This window comes from Monodelphis domestica, chromosome 5, assembly GCF_027887165.1.
Source record: "Monodelphis domestica isolate mMonDom1 chromosome 5, mMonDom1.pri, whole genome shotgun sequence".
Lineage (NCBI taxonomy): Eukaryota > Metazoa > Chordata > Mammalia > Didelphimorphia > Didelphidae > Monodelphis > Monodelphis domestica.
The window spans coordinates 11911893-11929392 of record NC_077231.1 but is presented as its reverse complement, the minus strand read 5'-3'; the positions used below and the strand labels follow the sequence as shown (position 1 = coordinate 11929392).

General features: G+C 59.1%; 2 protein-coding genes across 2 annotated transcripts in view; one reads left to right on the top strand and one right to left on the bottom strand.

Moving 5' to 3' along the window:
* GRAMD4 (GRAM domain containing 4) overlaps positions 1-17500 on the top strand; it is a 77530-nt gene that overhangs the window by 38716 nt on the left and 21314 nt on the right. Inside the window, 5 exon segments of the mRNA XM_056798646.1 lie at positions 2120-2330; positions 10396-10516; positions 16322-16515; positions 17013-17277; positions 17412-17490. Coding sequence (XP_056654624.1) covers positions 2120-2330; positions 10396-10516; positions 16322-16515; positions 17013-17277; positions 17412-17490 — 870 coding nt within the window.
* On the bottom strand, positions 9406-16169 carry LOC130454299 (translation initiation factor IF-2-like). The gene is made up of 3 exons (XM_056797608.1): positions 14547-16169; positions 12000-14314; positions 9406-11641 (listed from the first exon to the last, which is right to left on the bottom strand). Exon 2 carries the CDS (start codon positions 13787-13789, stop codon positions 12842-12844), a length of 948 nt encoding a protein of 315 aa, XP_056653586.1. The 5' UTR covers positions 13790-14314; positions 14547-16169; the 3' UTR covers positions 9406-11641; positions 12000-12841.

Genomic DNA, 17500 nt, shown 5'->3' with positions numbered 1-17500 from the left:
GTCCTGGGATCGAGAGGGCATAGGGTTTCCCAAGCAGAAGGGTGAAGGCTGGGCCGTGGGGGTGGCGTGACTCGCCCGGGGCCACCCCGCCAGGACGTTCCTGAGGTCCGATTGGAACCCGGGACCTCCCGTCTCTAGGCTGGCTCTGTCCGCTGGGCCCCTCACTGCCTCCAGCCAGGTGAGTTTTCTGCCGTCTCCCCCTTGTTTGCAAGGCAGTTCCGTGGATCCAGGGCGCGGCGATCTCCCGGGCTGGTGTGCCGGCCGTGCCCGAGGAGGCAGACCGAGCTGCTTATGGTGGCTCAGAGGGGGAACAAACCTCAAGGCAGTCAGAACAGCTGACGTGGGAAGGCCTTGGGGGGCCCGCGTAGCCCCTTCGCTTGGCAGGGAAGCAGGGGCTTCTTCCCCCTGGCCCCTGCGCCTCTGTCTTCCTCTAGCCCACCCAGCCCAGGAGCAGGAGGCCTTCCGCAGGTCATCTGGCCTCGGGTGGGAGAGTGACGGGCCGCTCACTACCTCCCGAGGAAGCCATTCTCTTCCTGCCTCCACTGGCACTTCACGGCCTCTCTCTCCCTCGGCCTCTCCCCACGGGCGTCTCTTTCCCTCTCGGAGAGCGGCTGCCTCCTCCCCGTGCCACGACACTGTCCGTCCTTCCCCGCCACAGCGGCCGTCGCGGAGGGGATGAGACTTTCCTCCGGTACCTGTTGCCGGAGCAGCAGCAGGAGCGGGAGGATGTCCCAGCCCGCAGAAGACGGGCAGCCTCCGTGGGCCCCATCGGGGTGGAGGCTCGAGGATGTCCCTGGGATGGCCTCCCGGGGCTGAAGGGGAGCGGGAGGGGAGCGGGGGGCCAATGGGCACCAGGAGGGCCGCTCTCTGGGCAGAGGGGAGATGAGTGAGGGTCCCGGCTCCTGGGGCATCAGAGCCGGAGCCCTTCCCTGCTCTCGAGGCCGCGACTGCTTTCTGGGGCGCCACAGGCCAGGCCAGGCCAGGATGTCGGAGTCGGGAGGGGCCTCGGCGGTCCGGTCCTGCTCTCTCCGAGCCCCCTGCCCCCCCCTCTGCTCCCCAAGGCCCCCACTCGTTCCTCGCAGGTGTGGCGCCTGGAGTCAGGGGTTCCCTTTCCCATCACTGACTCCCCCGTGCCTTTTCGTTCTGTCCCCGGGCTGAGCGGCTCGTGCCTTGGGCCACGCGAGCACCGAGCTCTAGAGGACGGCGGCCTGCAGGCGTTCCTCGGGTGGCCTGGCTCTGAGCTTCTCTGCCTGTCTGGCCTCGTCTGCCAGATGCACTTTCCTTAGTCACTGGCCTCCCAGCAGGGGCCTCTGATGTAGTCTGAGCCGAGACAGTCACCTCCCTGGACCTAGACACGGTGTCCGATGGAGAGGGTTGCTTTGCAGTGAGGGGATCTGGGTTCCAATCCTGCCTTGGGGCCTGGGTGGCCTCAGCCATGTCTCTCACATTCCCCAGGCCTCCATTTTCTTGAGTAGAAAAGAGGAGCCTGGACTGAACAGTCCTTGGGATCCCTTCCAGGTTGTTTTGCTCTCAATGTGGCCTCAGTGATTTCTGATTGCTGTGCCGTCCTGGCTCTGGCATGGCTCTGGTACCCGCTGGGACCCCTGGCTTGTTTTCTATCCACGCTCTAATCCAGCCCGGCCACCTCCTCTGTACTAATGCCATCCGTTGGCTTTGGTCTGAGTTTGGGGGCCTGGCTCCCCTCTTTCCCCTGGGCCTGAAGCGCAGGGGGCTCTCATGGGCCCATCCACCTCCCGTTGGCACAAAATATTGGTCTGCCCTGGCAGCTTGCCAGGCTGGCGCTGAGCATAGCACAGGCCCCGTCTAGCCCCCCAGCCCACCCTCAGCTTAGAGTACCTGAGAGGAAGGGACTGGCATGTTGTCGGTGCCTCAGAAGTGTGGAATGATCGATGGATCTGGCAGCCTCTGTTTTCCAGAAGCGAGGATGGGGGGCCCTGGGGCGCCGTCATTCTGTTTGTAGCTGAGCTGTCACATTAACTCCATCCATGGTCCTTTCCCATTTACCAGGAAGGGATGACCGCCTCGTGGGGGAGGATGCTGTGCCCGACTTAGACAGCCGTAACCTCTGTAACCTCTGTCTCCCCGTCTTCTCTCCCAGGGACCCCTATCATCATGCGAAGGTGAAGCCCCGGAGCTCCGTGCTGAACATGCTCAAGAGGTTTGACAAGATCAGGTTCAGAGGTCACAAGAGAGACGAGTTCCTCGATCTGGCGGAGTCTCCCAACGCCTCCGACACGGAGTGTGGTGATGAGATCCCCGTGAAGATCCCTCGGACGGCTGCCCGAGACAGCGAGGAGCTACACGACCCCGTGAGTGACTGAGAAGAGCTATTGGAGTCAGCCTCTTGGGCTCTCTCCTGTCTTTCTCTCGGGAGGCCGCTTTGGCCAGAGAGTGGGGACATCTCCATCCAGAGTGCCTGGCATCCCTCATCCTCTCTGGTTTGGCACCCAGCCTGGGTACACCTTCCCTGGTCGCTGGCCATTAAGGATGCATTCTGGGTGCAAATGCTGCTACTCACCAGCTCTCTGGCAGGGAATTCCTCCTGTGGGCTGTAGAGGATGCTTTCTTCATTTTTTTTATTTTGGAAAATTTTATTTAATTAGTTAATTTAGACTATTTTTTCATGGTTACATGATTCATGTTCTTTCCCTCACCTTCCCCCCTCTCCTGTAGTCGACATGCAACTCCACTGGGTTTTACATGTGTCCTTGATCAAGACCTATTTCCATATTATTGATATCTGCACTAGGGTGACTGTTTATAGAGTCTCCATCCCCAATCCTATCCCCATCCACCCATATGATCAGGCAGTTGTTTTTCTTCTGTGTTTCCCCTCCCACAGTTCTTTCTCTGGGTGTGGTTGTCATCTTTCTCATAAGTCCCTCAGGACTGTCCTGGCTCATTGTGTTGCTGCCAGTAGCCAAGTCAGTTTCATTCGATTGTGCTACAATGTATCCATCTCTGTGTACAATGTTCTCCTGATTCTGCTCCTTTTGCTCTGCATCAGTTCCTGGACGTCGTTACAGTTCATGTGGAATTGTGGAGGATGCTTTTGGGGCGTCTCCTAACAAGGCAACCAAGGCAGGGCCCTTCGGGTCTCCGTTACTTTGTCCTCCCAGACAGCCCCCCAAAAGGGCGCTAGAGGGGAGGGATTCTGCAGGCAGCGAGGGTGTGTGCCCACTTCTGGCACCCCAGCAGCGGAGGGCTTGGCTGCTTTTTCTATTTTCTGCCGGGTTGTGAGTGCAAGGAAGTTCCTCAGGGTCACTTCATGCCTGTTGTTGCTGGCAAGGAGCATTTTCTTCCAGGTGACAATGAACGTGTTGTTTTCCCTATGTTTAGTCTTTTCACTAGGCTGGTGCTCGGAAACCTGGTAAGACGGCAGGTCCTGTCCTTCGGGGTGCCGGGCCCCGGGCCGTCTAGGGAAGCCTGTGGGCCCCTTCTCTCAAGGATGGCTTTAAATGCCCGGCCCAGAATATACAAGATGCCCCAGGAAACCAGTTCTGTCCAAATACCATTGTGAAGACAGTTTAAGAACAGCCCGTGTCCACAGGGGCAGACTAGGACTCACTTGGGACAACAAAAGGCCCCCTCAAGCTCACTAATTCACAGACTTCTCCCAGGGAGTAGGCAGGGGGAAGGCTGGCAGCTCCATTTTACAGATGAGGAAACCAAGGCCCCAGGCCGCCCCTCCAGCGGCCTAGACTGGTCCCTTCCTTCACAGGAAATAATGTCATTGTTGAGCAAAAGAAATGAGCCTGTGAGCTGGGTCTGGCGGCAGATCCCAGATCCGTGCCGTGCCTGGCGTCTTCCGCATCTTTCTCAGCTCCCCTGTTCCCTGAAAGCCCAAAGGTGGATGTGGCCTCGGGGTTCTGTGGCACCTTCTCCGGGGTGCCCTGTGCCCTGCCTCGGGCCTTCCCCTTGGCCTGGTTCCATCTCCCCAAGTCCTGCTCAAGCCCCGGCTCTGACGGCCCTTTGGGCTGCTCTCCTGTTCAGAGGCGGCTGGGCGGAGGCACACGTGCCTTCAGGGGAAGAGAACCGAGCGAGAGGGCAGATGCCAGCCGTTCTGAAGGTGGCGGGGCGGGGGGGGCAAAGTCCACCCCCTGCATTGTCTCCAAACAGGCTCCACGTGGCACTGGCAATTTTCTGGGAGGGTTTTTTGATCGTGTTAATATTTAATAACAAGGCAGTGTCTGTACTTTTGCTTCTGGCGGTAATGAATAATTTACTCGGGATTTTAGTGAAAGGCAGACATCACCTCTGCTTGTTGGATCTTGGCCACCGATCCCATTAATCTCAGGGGGAGAGAGGCTGGCGAGGGGGACGTGCTGCTTCTGGCCCCGAGGAGGCCCACTGCCCCAGGAATTCTGGTGTGCGGGGGTCCAGGGATGCCCCCTGCCCTGCCCCCACCCTAACAAACCCCAGAAGCTCTAACGAGGCGGGCCTCCCGGGGTCCCCCCCCCCAAGAAGTCTCCTGATTGGCCTCAAGAATGGCCTTTCCCTTTTTGGCGTCTCTGAGCTGGCCTGGTCAATGGGTTTCTGGCTTCTTAGGCAACTCTCTCTCCTCTGAACTCCTGACTCTTAGGTGAGTGTTCTGGGATTCCTGGCCTCATCCTTGCTCTGTCACACTTAGCAAATGGGAAGAACACTGGACTTGTTGGGCAAGACCTGGGTTCAAATCCTGCCTCCAATAGTGACTCCAACTCTAACTCATGAAAGGGAGAAAATTGCTTTACCTGCATTTACTTGTTCTTCGATCCTCCCAACCACCCTATTAGAGGCAGAAGCTGGCATTTCCCCTGTTTTATAGATGGGACGCTGAGGCAAACAGAGGCTAAGGGCACTTGGCTGGGAAGAGGTAATAGGTAACAAGCCATCAGTGTGCCAAGCACTGGGCTGGAGGCTGGCAGTCCCGAGTCAGTGAATAAAACAATCAGTCCTTGTTCTCAAGGAGCCTCCGTCCTGACAGGGCAGAGAATAGGTATGTGGACGTGGCTAGAGAGTACCAAGAGAAAACCCCAACTCTGCCAATCCCAGCATCCCTTCAGTCACCCCGCACAGAATCCCCTGCTCTGCCCCCATACTGGCCCGCAGGCGTGTGGAAAAGGGAGTCTGCAAGGCAGAGGGGAGGAGGTGCTGCCTACTAGGGGACACAGGGCATGGCATTGGGAGAGGAATAGAGAGCAGGCCAATGGGCCTGGATCCAGTGTCTATCTTGACAGTTTGGGGGGGCTCAGCCATCAGGGCTCCAACTACGGGGGAGCCAAAGTCAGGGATCCTTGTTGGGGGTGACCTCCTTTCAAAGTGACTAAGCCAAGGCATGTCCCTCTTATGTGGCCATTTTGCTTCTAGGGAATTCCCCTCTTTGGTTAATCAGGCTTTTCCCTTCTGGGTTCCAAGATAGAGCTAGAATGATTTAATTGAATGGTTGGATCTTCCTCTAGAATCCTTTGGAAGAAGATTCTTTGACTTAGATGGAGAAGAATTTCCTATGAAGGCCCCTTTGAGGGGCAGCATAAAGTGGTAGAGATTTGGGAACCAGAAGGCCTGGGCCGACCCAGCGCCTTATTTACTCTGGGCACATGGTGTCTCTCCTGGCCTCCGTTTCCTGTTTTAAAATGAAAAGCTTGCCACTTCCTAGCTGTGTAACCCTAGGTAATTCACTTAACCCCTATTGCCTAGCCTTTACTGCTCTTCTTAGTATTGATTTAAGGTATTGGTTTAAAGGTAAAAATAAAGAATAAACTGAGAACATTGATCTCTAGGGGCCCTTCAGCTCTAATCTATGACCCTCTGAGGTCTCATCCCATCACTGAAGCCAGACTTCCTTTAGTTTTTTCTTCAGCCTCCTAATAAATATTGACATGACAAATGACCACATCGCCTTGCAATGACCCCCTGTGCTGCCCTGCCACCGCCTTTCTTTCCTGAGACCCAGAGCCTTGCTAAACTTCCAGAATGAGTTATCTGTTCTGTCTTCATTCTGACTTCAGTCCCACAGGAGTTCCCATCAGAGGAACTTTCCTTGAAGGTCTTCCTTCTCCTACTTGAGCTATTGGCTGTCCCCCTAAGGATGCCCTCTTCTGCCTCTGGTTCCTTTTTCTCTCTTGCTCCTCTGCCCCTCCCATTTTGTTGGAGCATCCTTTTTTGTGGCACTGGCTGGTTCCTGTGACTCTTCCTGCTCCTGTGTGTGATTATCTCCCAAGGCTCTGTCCTCCCCATCTTCTCTCTGGAGTCACTGCCCTGGTGATCCCATCCACACCCATGGCTCCAGTGCCCAAATCTATGTAGATGATTCCCAAGTCAATCTGTCTCCCAGCTCCTGCCTGCATTTCCAGCTGTCCCCTAGGCATCACCATCTGGTCTTCTTGCCAAACCTTCAAGCCAACCTGGCCAAGATGGAACCTTCCCCAACAAACCCTACTCCACTTCCCACTTTCCCTGATCCCATTCTGAATAGGGATGGGAGTTGGATTTTGTCCAAGGCTTCTTTTGCATCTGTGGGGATAATCATAAATTTTTATCAGTTTTGTTATTGATTTGGTCAGTAATGCTAAGAGTTTTCCTAATATTGAACCAGTCTTGCCTTCTTGGTATAAAGCCTACCTGGTCCTAATGTATGATCTTAGTGATATATTGCCATTAGCTCCTGCCAGAATTTTTTTTTGACTCAATATTTATCAGGAAAATTGGCCTGTAGTTTTCTTTTTCTGTTTCTGCTCTTCCTGGTTTAGATATCAGCATCCTATTTGTGTCATAAAAAAGTTTGGTAGGACTCCTTCTTTGCCTATTTTTCCAGATAGTTCCTGTGGTTTGGGAAATAATTGTCCTTTAAATGTCTGGTAACATTCCCTTATGAATCCAGGCTTGTTCAGTGTTTTTTAAGTATTCATCTATTTCCCTTAGATTGTTGGATTTATTGGCACATGATTAGGCCAAATGTCTCCTCCTAACTTTTTTCACTGCCCTTAAACCTGTTAATAATACCACTAGCGTTCCAGCCACCTGACCTTGAAAATTTGCCTCCAGTCCCATGGATGTGTCTGGTGACATCTGTCCCCAAGTCCTGTGGATTCCTCCACAGCCTCTCTCATGCTCATCTCTTCTCTAAAATGTAGTCTCTGCCCTGGTGCAGTCTCCCTTCTCCTCTCTCCAGGATTATTGCAGTAGCTTTCTAATCAGTGACACAGACACAAAGACACTGATACACACACACACTCCCTTCCTCCCTTCCTCCCTCCTTACCTCCCTCCTTCCCTCCCTCCCTCTCTCTCTCTCTCTCTCTCTCTCTCTCTCTCTCTCTCTCTCTCTCTCTCTCTCCCTCTCTCTCTTTCTCTCTCTCCCTCTCTCTCTCTCTCTCTCTCTCTCTCTCTCTCTCTCTCTCTCTCTCTCTCTCTCTCTCTCTCTCTCTCTCTCTCTCTCCCCCCTTTCTGTTTCTCTGTCTCTCTCTTCTCTGTTTCTCTCCTCTCTTCTCTCTCTCCTTCTCTCTCTCCCCCCTCCCCCCCTCTCCCTCTCTCTCTGTCTCTGTCTCTCTCTGTCTCTCTCTGTCTCTGTCTCTCTCTCTCTGTCTCTCTCTCTCTGTCTCTGTCTCTCTCTGTCTCTCTGTCTCTCTGTCTCTCTCTCTCTCTCTCTCTCTCCTCCCTCTCTCCCTCCCTCCCTCACCTCCCTCTCAGTTCTTCCTCAGAGCCTGCTATGTGGCCCTTAGGGTCTTTTCCTCATCTGTGAAATGGGATAATAATACCTTAATGGAATTGCTGCAAGGAAAATATTTTGTAAACATATGCTTGGCACATATTGGCAATTAAAACCCCGCCCCTCCCCTGGCTGACCTGTCACATGGACTCTTTGCTTCCTCCCAACAGCTGGTTCCCCCATGGTTCCCCTCTGACCTGACTTAGGAGCTCCCCCTACTTTTGCTCAGAAGGTTCCACTTCTTTGCCTTTGGCTAGGGGGACACTTGCACCCAGATAAGTAAATGTGAAGTGGTTGACCCCTTGAGGGTGTCAGGAGAGGACAGCTGGCCATGGAGGGAAGCTTGAGGCCCTGCAGGCAGAGGTGGGGAGGGAGACTGTTCCAGGCCTTGGGGCTTTCTCCTGGAGTAGCTGCCTTGCTGAGCTGTTTGATGCATGCATGGTTCCAGTGTCTTCCACGCCATCACGTCCAGAGGCCTCCTTGCTTTCTTCAAGAACCTGTGTGAGGCCTCTGGGAGCTGTTGGCTTCCCATCTCCCCTTTTTAGCGAGGCATCAATGGTTCAGAGGTGAACAGCAGCCAGCCTTGGTTGATGGCGGTGATGAGTAGCCTTCTCGGACTCCCTGACTCCATCTGTCAGCCTCCCTCCTGACGGTGCTGTACATGTTCAGGGGGACTAAGCCTCCAACTATACAGTGCAGGGAAGATCTCCTCCGGGTGGGGGGGTGGGGGGGGGGGAAGCCTTGACACAAGCTAGACTTCCAAAAGGGAAAGGCAGGGCCATAGCTACATGCCCTATAGGGACAGGGTCTCAAACCTCAGGACATTGTACAGTTGGGGGAAATGGAGGCTTTACAGAGAACTAGCTTGTCCAGGGTGGCCCATGTGGGGAGAAGCAGGGCCATGGTGAGGACTGATTCCCCTCCCCAGGATCACTTTCTTGGTCTCCCTCTGGAGCAGGCCTGGGATACTCCTGGCCTCCAGCATTCCCTGGGAAGGCGGACCCCTCCTCTGTGGCCAGACTCTGGGAGATGGCTGGAGCCCTGAGGTGAGAAGCCTGTCCCAGGGACCCCCACTGGCTCAGAGCAGAGGCTGGGCCTGGAACCCTCCTAAACTGTGCTGTCCAGCCCAAAGGGGGTCCCCTGGGGAGGGCTGACAAGACCTAAAGGAGGGAGCCTATTGTCATGTTCATGAAGTCCAAGGTGGGATTCATGTCTGTGACCGAGCCTCCAAGCATCTTCTGGAAGCAAGAAAAGTAGGTGCAAGGCTGGGCTTGTCATGGGATGACCCCATCTAGGGGCAGGACCTCCTTAGAAGCCCCCACTCACTCAGGGACTGAGGGGTCCTGAGGCCTGGGGGGGACAAAGGAGCCAGCCCCCCCTGCCCAACTTCCAGGTTGGGCCTCCCTAGGTTCTTTCTCCTGATTGGTAATTCATGAAATGTCTAGCAAGTGCTTCCCAGTGCCTCCCCCTGTGCTGTCTGCGGTTACCAAGAAGGGCCCAGACACAGTCTTTGTCCCTTTGGGACTGGGGAGGGGGATGTCCGTGAACCCGCATCTCGTTGTCCTCTGTGTGCAGAGTGAGGCTCCTTGGCTTTGAGAGCTAAGCCAGTGGTCTCTCAGAGGGGAGGGTCCTTCTGTCTAGAGTGTGTCGATTCAGTCAGATAAATGATAAGAAGCACCGTATGCTCAATCCGTGTCAGGAATCATATAGTGCTCTGCCATGGCACAGAGGTTGGTTTATTTTATAGGTTCAGTGAGTACATACTTTTCTAGCACACAATGATTTCTCAACATACATGTTTTCATAGAACCTAACAACAGACACGAAGCCTAAGGAGATAGTCAATGAAACATTGTTGCCATAACAGAATTAGATGAATGCTATAAATAAGGTGATCTGGAGGTTAGTTCCCCTTGACCTAAGAGATGTCCAGTTAAGAGAATCATTGTTACTTTTGGTCAGCTTTCACAATCAATCACAATTACTTAGGAAATGGTAACAAAACATTTCGTAGCTAGGTACAGGGTTAGAGAGTAATTTAAGACAGACCAGAATTGGGATTTTTCTCAGTTTCCAGGTTGTATATTTCTTGTGCTTGATTCAGACACCTGGCAAGGTTGCTTGGTCGTTATGTAACAAATCAGTGGAGTGTGTCCTGTAGACCTGGGCTTGAAGGTGATTGATGGTCTTGGCTTGCCTGGCTTGTAATGGGAGTGAATGTAACTGGAGAGGGAAAGGAGGGCGGTAATGGTAATACTCTTTAGGTTTTAATTCTGTGAATGTAATCTTTTAGGGTCACAATCTGGGGAGATTAAGGAGGGATATATATGTGTTAACCCTATAAGTATTTGCTCTCATATTTCTCCTGTATTGGGGAGAGAACAATAATCATAGCAATTCCATTAGTAGGGGAAGTTAGAGGGAGAAGTCACACAGAAGGGGATTCAGTGGGTGCCTTATCGTTGCAGGAGCTGAGCTGAGTCATCCCCGACTCTGTGTTGGAGCCTTGAGTCCTGGGAGAGCCCCAAAGGCCATCTGAGTCAGGGAGGGCATCAGCCGGCCTAGTTGCTCCCAGGCCGGCCTCAGTGGTGCCAGGTGCCCAGGGCTTGTGGCCCCAGATATCCCGGTGGTGTGGGGGTGCCTGGAGTTGGCTGCCTCCCTCAGCTGTTTGCTCTGTCCCCGCAGGCTGCTCCGGGCACTCTCATCATGGCTTCTGGTGTCCAGGATTACAACCGGACAGAATTTGATCGACTCAATGAAATCAAAGGGCACCTGGAGATCGCCTTGTTGGAGAAGCACTTCTTGCGTGAGTCTGGAGGAGGGTTGTGAGCTGTGAGCGTGGGCAGAGCTCAGCTCAGAGCCAGGGGAGCCTAGGGGCAGCTAGGCAGGAGCCCCACCATTCAGTGCAGGGGGCTGCGAGTACCCCGGGGAGGGACGTGACACCGTGGGCAGAGCAGGGCTCAGTGGGAGAAGGCAGGTGCCGGGCACTCTCTGTGTCTAGGAGGGGAGCCCGGCAGAAGTCTGGGCTACTTTTTGCTCCCATGTGGTTGTTGAGAGGCCTCGTGACGGATGGAAGGCAGCTCGGTGTAGATTTGGAGGTCTGGAGGCGGGTTCGAATTCTAACTCTCTCCACTTCACCTGTGATCTCGGTAATCAGTTCCTTTGCCCCACCGCCACCACCATCGGCGCTGGCCTCCCCTCGAGCCTGGCAAAGCCGCTCACTGGAGCTCCCCCTCTGTTATCGTTACCCCATTTCACAGCTGAGAGGACGGAGGCTCAGGGACATCGGCGACTTGCCCGTGACTAACAGCTAGTTCTGTCCCTGAGGCCGGGCTGGACCCGAGCCTCCCTGACTCCTTAGCAGGTTTTAGGCAGCCGGAGGATGTCTCAGCGGATGGGGCTGTGCTAGGAAGTCCTGGGTTCAAATGTCCCAGGCACGTAGAGGCTGTAAGATTGCAGGAAAGCCGCGTCCATCTCAGCTTTCTCCGTTGTCAAACGGAGACAGAACAAGCATCCAAGGCTGCCGCGTCTGTAAAGGGCTTCGCTGTGGCCTCACGCGCCGTCCCAGGGCCGGCCGTGACTCTCATTCGGGCCCTCGTCACAGACCCGAGGAGGAAGCCCGACATGGGCACAGACTGGCACCGGGCTCCATGGAGGGGGCCGGCCCGAGGGCACCTGTAGGTGCAAAGGTGCACACGCGCACATCTGTGTGTGTGACACGCTGAAGCATTTCAAGTGGGGCAGGGCCCACCATCACCCCAGCCCCCGGGAGGAAGGCCTTCACAGGTCCTCCGAGGCCTCCTGATCTCTGGCCTCTGACCGCCCACAGCAGGGGCTGCCCAAGACTGGCAGAGAGCCTGGAGGGAGCAGCTCCTTCCCTTGTGGGGCGCTCCAGGGTCAGTCGCTCCTCCCTCTCTTAGACTTCTCCAGCCTGTGAAATGAGGGGTTTGGACGAGGCCCCAGCCTCCCTTGGCCTCCCCCAGCCTCCCTTGGCCTCCCCTGGCCTCCCCTGACCTCCCCTGACCTCCCCTGGCCTCCCCCGGCCTCCCCTGACCTCCCCTGGCCTCCCCTGACCTCCCCTGACCTCCCCTGACCTCCCCCGACCTCCCCTGACCTCCCCTGACCTCCCCTGACCTCCCCCCCGACCTCCCCTGACCTCCCCTGGCCTCCCCCGGCCTCCCCCGGCCTCCCCCGGCCTCCCCTGGCCTCCCCCGGCCTCCCCCGGCCTCCCCCGGCTTTCCCCAGCCTGCCTCCCTCATCACGTAGGACATATGAAAAAGTACACAAACACAAAGCGGGGCTCTAGCGGGTTCCGGTGACATCATCGACTCTTTGGGCCTTCCAGGCTCCTCCCAGGCCCAGCATCTGCCCTTCTGTCCTCAGACCCTGCCGCTCGGGGGCCGGGAGCGGCGTGGGGAGGCTGCACAGGAGAGGCTCCCCGGGAGGTTTCTGGAAATGACTCATGGGGCCCGTCTGAGCCCAGCGAACGTCCTGGATTGGGGTAGACACGGGCTCCACCGGAGCCCCCAAACCAGGACCTCCCCGCCAGAAGCAGGACCCTGAGGCGTCCCCGAGCGGGGGTCCCGCCTCAGCCCCTCCCCGGAGCCAAGTTGGGGCTCTTGCCTGCCCCCACCCCCGCCCTCGGCTCCGGCGCCTCCGCTGCGCACCGTCACTCCCTGGCGCGGCGCTCCGTGCCGGGAAGCCCAGGCTCGCCGGCTCTGGCTCAGGAGCAGCCGGACCTCATCTGTCCCCGGCCGCTCTCGGCCTCCTGCGGCACCCCATCAGGAGCTCCGAGCCTCACGGGGAGGCCGCGCTGGAGTCTGGAATGGTGGGACGAGTCCCTTCAAGGCTCGGGGCCGGCACCGCCCGGCCTCGTGCTTACAGCAGGCCTGGAGGCCGGCACGCTGCGCGCCCCCATTTCACAGAAATGCAAGCCGAGGCGAAGCGCTGGTCTCAGTCCATTGCTGGTGAATGCCCCAGGAAGGACCTGAGCTCCGGCCTCCCTGCCTCCGCGTCTGGGGGTCTGGCCAGGGGCCGAGATCCCGCCTTTGACCCACCCCTCCTGTCTCCGGCTCGCTGGGAGTTCCTGCCCTTGGGGGCAGCTGTGGGGGCCGCCAGCACTCCTCTGTTCTCACCCAGCACCCAGGAGGGAATCAAGATGGTGGTCGCTGGGGGAGAGGCAGCATGAGCTTAGAGCCTCCCTGGAAAAACAAGCCGAAAGCTGAGCTAAGGGGACCCCCGGGCTGGACGGGGCAGCGGCCCGGGCGAGGGGTGTGAAATGCCCTGGTGGGGGGGGACAGGTTTGGGCTTCTCGGCCAGCCGTTCCTGACCACTTGGCCTCGGGGGGCGTTCGGAGGAGGCCCGTCCTCCGTCCGCACCCCCCGCGGCGGGCACTAGGGGGACCTCCAGGCCACGTCCCCGCTCTTTCTGCGCTCTCAAGAAGCCGCGGTGAGGGGGAGGCCGGCCCCAGGCTTTGCAGCGGCGCTCTTTGTGCACGTTTAGGTTCGCTTTTCTTAGTTGTATACCAAAAGATCAGGACGTTCGGAGCTGCCTCGGTCTGAGGCCTGCAGAGCCCGCCTCCACGGGGCGCTACGTGGGTCCTGACTCCGGAGGCGGGAGCGTCCTCATCCGGAGCCCCCGATGAGGGTCTCACGATGCTCCGCCGGTTCCGCTCCCTGCACTTGGCATCCGTTCCCGGGAAGACGTTGGGCTCGGGGCTGGCTAGCCGAACCCAGGAGTCCCCTGCCCCCGGTGCAGAGGGAGCCACCAGGCCTGTGGGGAGAGATTTGGGGACTGCGGGAGGCCTCCGAGTCTTGGGAGCATCTTGCGACGAGGCTTTAAAAGAAGACGGAAACCTGCGTGGAATCAGTCTGCGGGGGGAGGGAAGACCCCGTTCGGCCAGCGAAGCTCCGGGAGAGGATTCCCACGGCTGGCCCCGGCCCTGTTCCTCAGCGCTCACTATTCTCAGCGGACTTTGCCCCCTGGGGTGCCCCAGTGCCAGGCGCCCTCCTGCCTCCAGAAGTGGCTGGAGAGCTCTCCCAGCCTCCCCAGGGTCTGTCCTGGCTCCCAGATGTGTCATAGGAGAGCTGAACGGGAGGGTGGTCGGGATGGACTCAAGCCCCTCCGAGGCCCCTCCCAGTGGAGCCCTTTTCTGTTCTCAGACCCCACGCTGAGGGGCGCCCTGCACTTCCTCCTCCGCTGGGCCTCGGCTGCCGGGGCTCCTCCTCTTTGTTCCCCCTCGTGGCTCTGAGCAGGGACACACCTCAGCTCCCCAGTTTGCTTGTTTGGGGTCCAGCCCAGACAGAAGTGTTGGCGTGACTCGGGCCAGTCTTTTGGAAGGAGGCCAGCCTGGTGTCTGACCTCCCCTGGCTGGTATGGTTAAGGCGCAGCCACTGGCTAGAGGGTTTTAGGGCTTCCCAAGGGGAAGCCACAAGAATCGTCCCCATGTTACTGATGAGGAAACGGAGCCCACAGCGCCACAGGTGGTGAATGCTGAGGCCGAGCTCGACTCCTGGGCTCCTGCCTGGCCAGAATTTTGGCCCCTCCCGCTGGGTGGTTGTGCCCTTTTGCACCTTCCTTCCTGTTAGGCCTCTGTGTGAAGAGCCTGGAATACAAAACGGAGGAGGGGGCTGGGAAGAAGGGGGCAGGCCGCCTGAAGCACATCCAGAGGGGGATAAAGCTTGGCCTGCCTGTGGAGGCCCAGGGAAGGCTCCAGAAGGGTGCCTGAGGCCAATACCCTTTGGGCTGCCCTGCCCATCCCATTGTGTGGCCCTGCTACAGTGGAGGTGTGTAGAGGGGGGCGTGCCCCCCTTCATTCATCCATTAGGAAGGCCTACCTTGGGCCGAGGCTCAGTCCTAGCACGGCTGCGGGGCCAGGGGCGCGCTGCCTTTCTCCTGCCCTGAACCCCTGGGTAGGCTGGCTGCCGGGGCCTCTGCATCCAGCTCGCTCTCCTGGGCTGACGTCCACAAAACGGGGATGACAGAATCCTGAGGCTGGATTTCCAGAGGAAGCTGTCCTTTGACTACGGGGGCAGAGGGGGGCAGAGGGGGGCCTGCCGGGCAAAGAGGAATTCTCAGATGAAGGGGGAGGGCAGCCGGGCAGCCCGGCGGCTACGAAGAGGACCTCAACAGCTGGAGCCGAGGCTCGACCTCTGCTGCTGGGCCTTCCAGCTCTGCCAGCAGGGCCCTCCTCGCGCTGCGGGCTTTCCCCAGAGCTCTTCTGGGGGCCTTCCTTGGGCGGGCAGCCCTGTTCCTGGCTGCCCTGGCGCGGTGTGCCTGGGGCAGGAAGCACAGGAAGCGCAGGAGGCGGTCTTCTTCCCACCCCAGGCCCCAGGGCCGTAGCGCTGGCAGCCGGGGGCTTCCCACAGCTGCTCGGTGCAGCTGGGACCCAGGGGACGAGGCTCGGGTCCTGTGGCCCGGCAGAACGGCGCGCTATTTAGGGATTCTCACTTGACTTTTATTTTTGGCTGGAGCTGGGCTCGCCGGATCCTGCCAAGAGGATCCCTTCTCAGAGGGCGCCTGAACAGCTTTATAAATAGCTGCCAGCTCGCTAACGAGCGCCTCCCTCTCCGGGGGAGCCTTGTTGGGGGGACGAGGGGGGGTGCTGGCTGGCTCGGGGCCCTGCCCAGGGTCCCCCCATGTCAGGCGCCGCCCGACGGGAGTCAGCCGTCCTGGCGTGGGCGTCCAGGAGCTCCTGGAGGGCCCCCCTAAATGTCTGGATCCGGGACGTGGGAGAGGCGGGCCTGGCCCTGCCCGGAGGCGGGGGCGCTCTGGCCTAGAGTGGGCCTCCCTCTGTCACTGGGGGGCGCAGTCATGGCTGCAGGCAGAGGCAGCCGCCACCCTGCTGGCCTCGAGGACCCACCAAAACTAGAGCAGGGGGAGGAGGGACACGAGAGGATCTTGGCCAGATCCAAGCCGTCCATTGTAGAGCGGGCTTCTGAATGAGGTAGTGAGGACCCCGTGGCAAAAGGGATTCCAGCAGGGGCAGATGGTGTGACTCTAAAGGGATTCTTGCTGGGGGATTGCCGGAGGCTCCTCCCTTTGGTTCCCGGCCTTTCTTCTTGGAATCTCTTTCAGTCCCTCCTTTCCACACGGATTCTGCCCCTTTCCCCAGAGATCCCGAGAGGGGGAGAGGCAGACCCTCCAGCCCCACCCACTCCCTAAATCCCTAGATCTCCTCACCTCCATAAAAGCCCCCCTCACCCCCGCTGTGTCAGTCACCGCATCGGAGCGGTGACCCTGAGGCAGGAGGAGGGGCTCAGAGGGGCTTCTGGGAGTAACCCCTGAGCTCTGGCCCTCAGCCCTGACCCTCCCTTACTCGGCCCTCCCTCTCGAGGCTGGGGATTCGGTGCCTCCTGGAAGGACGGCGGGGCTGGTTCTGGGCACCCAGAGGGGCCTCCCAGGGGAGGTCCCGCCCCCCTCGGCCACAAGGCAGCCTTTCCTAGGCCGGGTTGGGAAGAGAGTCCGGGGCGGGGAGGGGGAGGCTATTCCAGGAAGAGCCCCGGGGTGGGGGGGGATGGGGGCCCCAGAGCCCTGCGGGGCTCGGACGGGGCTCCTTTCTCTGGGGGAGCCCCGGCTGGGCTGGGGGCTCACCGCTCTGTGCCCCCAACAGAGGAGGAGCTGCGCAAGCTGAGAGAGGAGACCAACGCGGAGGTGCTGAAGCAAGAGCTGGAGAAGGAGCGGCAGCGGCGCCTGGAGCTGGAGCACAAGTTCCAGGAGGTCCTGAAGAGCAGGCAAGGGCGGCATGGGGGGGGGGGGGGGCGGGCCAGCGGCCGGGGGAGACAGCGGGGGGGCCACCCCCCTCAGGTGGTCTACTGGGGCCCCCCTTCTTCCCTCCTCGGAGCCGGAGGCGGGAGAGGTCCTGGGTTCCCACTGTGGCCTCAGACCCTTCCCGGCTGGGAGACCCTGGGCCAGTCACTTGACCCCCACCGGAAGGCGAGGGAAGAGAGTCTGATCAGCAGTGGTGTTTGTGGGCCCCCCCCCAGCTCCCTCCTTCCTTCTGTCCCCCGCCCTGGTGCCCCCCCCAGCTCCCTCCTTCCTTCTGGCCCCCCACCCTGGTGCCGGCCCCCCCCCCCAGCTCCCAGGGCAGCTCAGCCGAGCCTAAAGGGGGTGCAGGCCTGGCCTCAGACCTCGGGGCGGCTCTGGTCAGCCCCTTTCCCAGAGGACAGACTGAGGAGGAAAGGGGGGCTGTGAGCCTTCTTGGGATCTTTGTGTCTGTCTGGGGAGGAAAGGTAAGGGGGAGGGAGAGAAAAGCCTGCGTGTTCTGCCAGTCCTGGTTCGAGTGTGCCGGCCTTCCCCGCTAGGCGGGCCTGGCCGGCTCCCTTCTCTTCTCGGTGACCCAGGAAGCCCTGCCTCGGGGAGGCCGGGATCCCCCACATCCCCCTGCTTGGCATCGATGGCCCTGGGGCGGGGGGAGTGGCCGAGCCCAGGCGGGCCCCCCCAGTTTTTCAGAGCCCTTTTCGGTAAGAGAATCTCCTGGAGAGCTGCCGGGCCAGGGCGGGGGCCGCCTCCGGGTGCCCCCCGCCAGGGATCCCGGAGCCCGCAAGTCCTGGGCCCTTGGAGTGAGGGGTGCGGGTGGGCCGAAGGCCGGCCACGGAGGCAGCGAGGCGGGAGGCTCCGAGCCCTGCCCACGCTCCGTGACCCCGGCACGGGCCCTCCCCTGGGCCTCACCTCCTCCAGGAGGCCCTTCCTGATCTCCGCAGGTGCTCGAGCTCTCCCTCTGGCCCAGGGGACCGGCCTCTCCCCCGGGCTTAGCCGGGCCACCACACGGGGCCCTTCACGGTCGGTGGGT